This window comes from Pelmatolapia mariae, linkage group LG9 (genome assembly GCF_036321145.2).
Source record: "Pelmatolapia mariae isolate MD_Pm_ZW linkage group LG9, Pm_UMD_F_2, whole genome shotgun sequence".
Classification (NCBI taxonomy): Eukaryota; Metazoa; Chordata; class Actinopteri; order Cichliformes; family Cichlidae; genus Pelmatolapia; species Pelmatolapia mariae.
Window position 1 is genome coordinate 20,370,666 of NC_086235.1, and position 6,767 is coordinate 20,377,432.

General features: G+C 37.2%; 1 protein-coding gene across 1 annotated transcript; it reads right to left on the reverse strand.

The window, feature by feature from the left end:
* Positions 1-338: 338 nt before the first annotated feature.
* cops5 (COP9 signalosome subunit 5) lies at positions 339-5,660 on the reverse strand. The gene is made up of 8 exons (XM_063483386.1): positions 5,376-5,660; positions 4,886-5,120; positions 4,030-4,158; positions 3,554-3,619; positions 3,224-3,309; positions 2,976-3,087; positions 2,133-2,281; positions 339-629 (listed from the first exon to the last, which is right to left on the reverse strand). The coding sequence occupies exons 1-8, from the start codon at positions 5,510-5,512 to the stop codon at positions 539-541; spliced, it is 1,005 nt and encodes a 334-aa protein (XP_063339456.1). The 5' UTR covers positions 5,513-5,660; the 3' UTR covers positions 339-538.
* Between the last annotated feature and the right edge of the window lie 1,107 nt (positions 5,661-6,767).

Genomic DNA, 6,767 nt, shown 5'->3' on the forward strand with positions numbered 1-6,767 from the left:
GCAGTCGATTCCCGCTGAGCCTAAGCAGAAGCTGTAGTTTGTTGTTCCATTATGTAATGCTATGACAGGCTACACCACTTGAATGACTGACTGGTGCTAGGTTAGACTGAGCGTTAAATGTGACCACACCGATGTGTTATTTAAATGTTGTGCTGAATCAGGGCTATGTGCGAAAAGATGCCGCCGTGCCTTGGGCATTGAGGATATAATATTATGCGTTAAAGAGTAAACATTTGGACAGCAGTGTACATCTAATCCACCTTCCACTGAAGCCGATCACTGTCGCAGCTACACTTTGCCTTATATAAAACAAAGAAACAAAAAAACCCACAAAATGCTGCTTTTTTTAAGTTTTATTTTTTGCACGTGTCTTCTAATTCTTACCTACATGAAGGAAAAATGAATAGAAAAGCACTCCCAAGAGAAATAACAGATGATGCTACTCTTAGCAGTTAAACATACACCATGAATCAGTAAGCACCGGGCATGCACAAGAACACATTTCCAGGTGTAATTCAAATGGCCTTGTGGCTGAGGTTTAATTGCCAGACGTGTTGATTTGATTGAAGAGTTTGTCCTTAATGACTTGAGACATCAGACCATGAATCGCTTCTATGGTTGTCTTGCAGCTAAAATAAACCACAGAGAGAAATGAAGATCAGCATTTAATCCAGGGAAAAAAAAAAGGAAAACAGATGCAGCTTAAAGGGATATGACATTTAAAGTGGTGTCAGCAGACTTTTTAAAGAGTAACGTTGCTGTTTGCAGACATTCGTAGTGGGTGTATGTATCAGATATCACTGAAACTAAAGCTACTTTCGGCTGCACTCGTATTCACGAGGGGTCGCCACAGCAGGTAGCTCGGCGTGTGTGATTTGGCCTTCCTGTGTCTTATCCTGAAACTGAGGATGTTTAGCTTTACAGGTGAACGTTTAAACCACTACATTATAGAGCCACTAAAAGATAAAACTGAAACCACTATTAACATTATTTGCACTGATGAAACCCATTTTTTAAATTCATGTGGATATAGTACATGTGTAGCATTTATTTCATTGTTTAGTTTAAATATTTAATAATAAAAAAAATAATTTAAAAAAAGTTTCAGCAGAAGTTTGTTTAAAAAAAACATATTCAAACATATTCTACATGTATTCAAATTATGTATTTAAACAGTTATAACCTATTATTGTAATGTGCATAACAAATTCATAATACAGTAATGTGATATTTAGACTCTATATGTCATTCCTAATATGCCTATATGTTGTCAATACAAACAATTGCTTAAAGAAACAGTTTTAAATATCTCTATATAGCATTATTGTCACTGTAACCTTCAGATCAATTCAGATCTATTGACCCTGAAGGAGAGGTCAGAGGTCAAATATGACATGATATTATAAATCCTTATATGGTGCTTTCTATACCACACTTGTAAGAATCATAGTTTCTAAGTTATAGGGCTTTTTGTCAATTTTCAGACAATAAATCATTAAGTTGACCTTGAAGGCCTGAGTGGATGTAAGGCAAATCTTAATGGATTGTTAACATGATGCGACCTTACACCCCAACAAAGTTTATCTAAATGAATTCAAACATTTTGAAGCTGCTTGCACACAGAAAGAATGACACACATGAAAATTCTCCCAAAAACATGACCTCCTTGGCGGAGTTAATAAAGAGATTACTGAGCTCAGTTTGAGTTCTGTTTTGGATTCTATTAGAAACTAAATTAAGGAATTTGAAATAGCCAAAAAACACTGGTCGGATTAAGAAACAAATTTTAGATTAATTTAGCAACAAACACAAAAATAAACTACTGTCCTTAACACCTAATCAATGCCTGACTTCAGAAAGACTGACATGTAATTAGAGGATGTGATAAAAATACTGCTCGAAATTAAAGAAAACAAGCCAGTTATAAGGTCAGTGGGAAAAATAATATATATCACACAGGTAGAAAATATGATTACATAATTGAAAGCAACACCATTGACCACTTTATTCATCTAGTGGGATATTATTTATACATTTACAGTCATATTATATCATACTTAAGTTACAGTGCCCAAAATAAATTAAGCTGACATTTAATTTTACTAAAGCATTCTATTGAAAATAAAACCCACCTGTCTCGTGTTGCTTTGGCCAGTTTGTCCTCAGACTTTCTGTCGTGTGTGTCTAATCCGAGCATGAAGCAGCCTCTGCCCAGCTGGGCCTCCGACTGCTCCAGCTTCTCTGACAGGTCGAACACCTGGCCCGTGGTGTAGTCCGAGTTCTGACCATGCAACACACAAACACACAGAAACTGACTCATGCACAATTTGCCACTAAAAGCTTGATAACAGATTTCCTTTTTTTTGCAGAATAGCAACAAATATGTCTAAAAAGCCAGAGGAACACTTTATAGGTTGTGGTGAATGAAAAGAAGTCAGTGAAAGGTTTGCTTAAGGTGAGGCCATGTTTATGGTAGAAAAGGTGATTAAAACACAATGACAAGGGAGGCCCCTGGCTGGGGTGACAGTGTAGCAACTGACAAAGCCCGTCACCCATAAAGCAGCCCGTTCTTGACATCTAGTCAATTCATCTTCATCCAAAACGCCAAAAAGCCAACTGTTTGGACAAGCCTGATGCCTATTTAGACTGTTTAGTCAAGCTCAGGACAGAGTTCCTGCATCCACAATGGAAATTTACATGAGGGGCTTTCAGGCTTTCGAACGAACAGCAAGAGGGGAAAAGCAGCATCGTGGAGTCGGCTCCAGCTTTAATACTTATCTCCATTGTGAAAAAAGTTCACGTACAGCTTATTACTAAAATCAACAAACACGGACGCTTAGCTAATAAGCAGCAATAAATCATGACATCACAAGCTGGTGACCACATGTCTAAATGAGTTATAGAGTAATAATTAACCATAAATCAAAATGTCAAACAAATAGCAAACATTTTGATTTTTGAAATGCCCTACATACCGTGAGGAGACTTGAAGAACTTAAGGTATTAACCCAATATTTATTCCAAAGGAGTTCCAGGAGCTTTCTATCAAGGGAGGACTTAAAGTAAGTAACCTCCAAGGCGTAATACCTAAAAAGGAGATAGAGAAAAAAGAAGCGCATATGCAAGTACTGACAATAAAGTAAACAGTGAAAAATGTGTGATACAGTACATGCTACACAAGTATTTGATCCGGTACAATACTGTAGCAAATATAAATACTCACTGTTTACAGTGTACACCAAAGTCTTCAATCTTGTTCAGGGGGATAGTCTGATATTCTGAGGGTCCCTCATCAGGGGGTTTGTAACCCTAAAAATCCAAAAAGGAAATACTAAGAACCTAGCAATTACTACAGTAATAAGGAATTAAGAATACAGAGTGACTGAAAATAAATTTATAAATATATTCTTAACAAATACACAACAATAACATCAGTATATAAAAACTACTAAAATAATCAAATATAGCTATGCACAAGAAGAATAAAAAAGCAGATATTTTGTGATTTTACTAAAGACCAAAGAGGACTGCTGCTATATAGTCTTTGCTTTACCTTCGGGTAGGTTCTGAAGGCACCGAGGTTGACTTTCCCTGCAGAAATAGTCCGAGTGGGATCAATCTATAGGAAGCAAGATACAGTAGAACAGGAAAACAGAGTCAGGGGTCACACAAACCTCTGGGGACTACTCAAATGTGGCCACCAGGAGCCTTTTTACTGGGACTGTCAGTGTGCTGAAAATACACACTTAATTACATGACGCCCCTGGCATTTAAGCGCCGCTAAACCAAATGAAGTGTAAATAGCATATGTGGTTGTAATAGCAAAATATTCCTCAGTACTACGTGCAAATCTACAACTCATCCATCAGTAATCTTCCCCCCTTCTCAGCTACACCCACATTAATGGGATGTGGGATATGGGATAAGCTCCATTTGAAAAGTGGGAAAATAGAAGTCACAGTTAAAAAACAAAACAAAAAACAAACCCATTAGCTTCAAAATAAAACTGGTTACTATTTCCCATCTTACCACAACAGCCACAAAAGGCTCCTGAAACTGTTGGTTGAGCATCTGGGTGCTGACATCTATGCCTGAGAGCCAGCATCCATAGCCCGGGTGACTGTGGTACCAGCCTATCGCATTCTCCAGCCGGCCAACCTGAGGAATTATAGATAATATAAAATCATATCTTCTTTATGACAGTGTAAGATGTCAATAACATGATTGTATTTGACACAGTTTGCAGTTTTTATCCTTATCTAAAGTAGCATTTTCCTATCTTTCTTTTTTCTTTTAAGAAAAAATATCTCCACATTCGTGTAGTCACTTGAATTCATTAGAGTATTGGATAGTGTATGTTAAACAGGGACTGGAGAAATCTCATTACATAGTACAATTTACACAAAATTTTACAATGATTTCTAGATAATATAAAAGAGTGCAAATCATATTAACTTTATAATATATTCATACTGTATTCCTGCTTCTTGGGTTGCAACATTAACTACAATAAAGTGCTTGAAAATAAGTTAGAGGTAAATAATCGTATACTCAGCATGGGAAAAGGCAGACAAATGTGGTTATATATGGTTATCACAATATTAATACTATCAAAAGACAGTAATGCTTCAAATAATCCCTTTATAGTTTGTAAAAATCTTATTGATATTAAGTTAAAAACTTTTCTAAAGCAGCTGAAACACTCTTCCTTAAGTAAAAAAAAAAAAAAGTAATGGTTGCAAGCCAGTGACATTCACAGAAAGTATTAAGTTAATGTCTCAGATGAAATCAAGTCTGATTTTATTTAGGCTATACTTCGGTTCCTTCTTTCTAAGTCATAACTTAAACACGATGCTCTTCGTGTGCGTGGAAGTCAATGTCCCACCTGTTTGGCATTTTCAATATAGGCAGCCATGTATTCATAGGCTGCCGCCTGGGCATTGACTCTGGTCTCTGTGCCCTCCACGGGCAAAGCAAAGCTGTCCATGATGATCATGGTTTCACCGTCCACCTTTCCCAGCATGAGGCCCATCACCTCCAGGTTTCCTCCAGACCTGGCATGCATTACCATCTTCAACAGAGCCAAAGCTGAGATTTTGCAGTACTTGAAGTAGTGGTGACTAAAAGGTGAACAATGACAAATGTATTTGTATTGATGTTAGATAATATTAAGCAGTGCGTATATTGTAGATACACATCCAGTTTGCTGTACTGCTACTGACATAAACACCGGTTTGCTAGTTTGTAGCTAAGCTACCACTAATCTTCCAACAATAAACTACCAACGAACACCATTTAATACGAATACGGCAGCTCAGCAATCACCTAAATACTTAGACAGAAACCTAAATACCACAATGTCGTTTTGCACCCACTCTTTCGTCCATGGCTTCGCAGCGAGGATTTCTTGTTGTTGCTTTTTGTCATATTTGTAAATTTCATCAATGCTCTGAACTTCCTGCATGCTGTTAGACAGCTCCCATGTTTTCTGAGCCGTATTGCTCCCCGCCATGTTAATAATATGTCCAAGCAAAACTCGAGCCGTAAAAAACCCCGATTTTTTTCTTTAAATAAGGGAAGAAGTGCTTTATTTCTCCCCCAAAGATTTTGATATCGTTTTAGGAGCTGATAGCCACTCGCTCAAGGAGCCATGACAGTGAGCGATACCAACGCAACAAAGTGAAATCGACGGGGACGTTCGTCTTCATATTACACATATTTACCACCGATGTGTTTATTTGTTATATGTCATCTCTTAACACTACAACGCAATGATATATGGTGATATTGCATTCATTAATCATATTTGTATCTTATTTATTACTCTTATTAGAATATATTTACCCCTGTGACGGAAGCCATGGTTTAGTCCTGCGACGACGTCAAACTAACCGCTGGGGACGCACTGACATCTAGCGGCGCTTTTTAGAAAGGTACCTACATCTATTTGTGAGGGCTTTTTTCTTAGAGCCTCGGCACTGTATTTATACTGGGAGCTGAGGTATTCAATGAGTCAATAAAACTGAAGCTTGTATTCAATAATTAGGCAATACTATTCTGGAGGAAGGCCGTAGCTAGTAAGTTAAAGGGCTACTAATTAGCCTAAAGGGCTGCTGGTTAAGGCTGGATGGTATAATTTTTAGACAACTGCAGTATGTTAAGTTTATTAACATGTTGTTAATAAACTTTGCCTGGTTTTATGTTGTTTAAAGACGATTAAAAAGAAACAGCAAATTCAGATCCTAGTGTTAAATATTGCAGAGTTATTAAAGACTTAATATTTGGACTATATTAGACATATTTTTCTAGAATGTTTGTGTTAGATGTGTTTGCTAGCCTCTCCCAGGAGAAGGTTTGTGTCATGGTTGCCCATGGCAACGGAATAACGCTTTGGGCTCGCTGTGAAAGATCGGTCGGATAGGTTTGAGCTGTGTGTGGAAATTTAAGAATTATTGATATATATCGTCTTATTTGGTCTTCTTATTTGTCTAGCCAGAGTTACAGCCGAGCTTTAAAATAGACGCGCATGTTCATATACCCCATTATGGGGTATATAAACATTAAGTCCAATGTTTGCCTTATTGGGTTTGGACGTTTTTTTGAGAAGCACGAAGAAAAAACTCCCCGCCATATGTGATCAAGGACTTGCGAAGCAACGTTTATAGGTGTAAACTAATCAACCGGTGAGTAAAAAAGAAAAAAAAATGGAATTCTTTTAATCACATGTTGCTTTTTAATAAGCAAATCGGTGTTTCAGTGAGTTTTTC

What these genes read in the sequence shown, in the direction of transcription:
- cops5 (XM_063483386.1), bottom strand. Translation starts at nt 5,512, where the DNA reads ATGGCGGGGAGCAATACGGCTCAGAAAACATGGGAGCTGTCTAACAGC. An exon ending in GTTCTTCAAGTCTCCTCACG is followed by an intron (nt 2,282 to 2,975) that starts GTATGTAGGGCA and finishes TTGCATGGTCAG; the next exon opens with AACTCGGACTACACCACGGG. An exon ending in GCCAAAGCAACACGAGACAG is followed by an intron (nt 630 to 2,132) that starts GTGGGTTTTATT and finishes GGTTTATTTTAG; the next exon opens with CTGCAAGACAACCATAGAAG.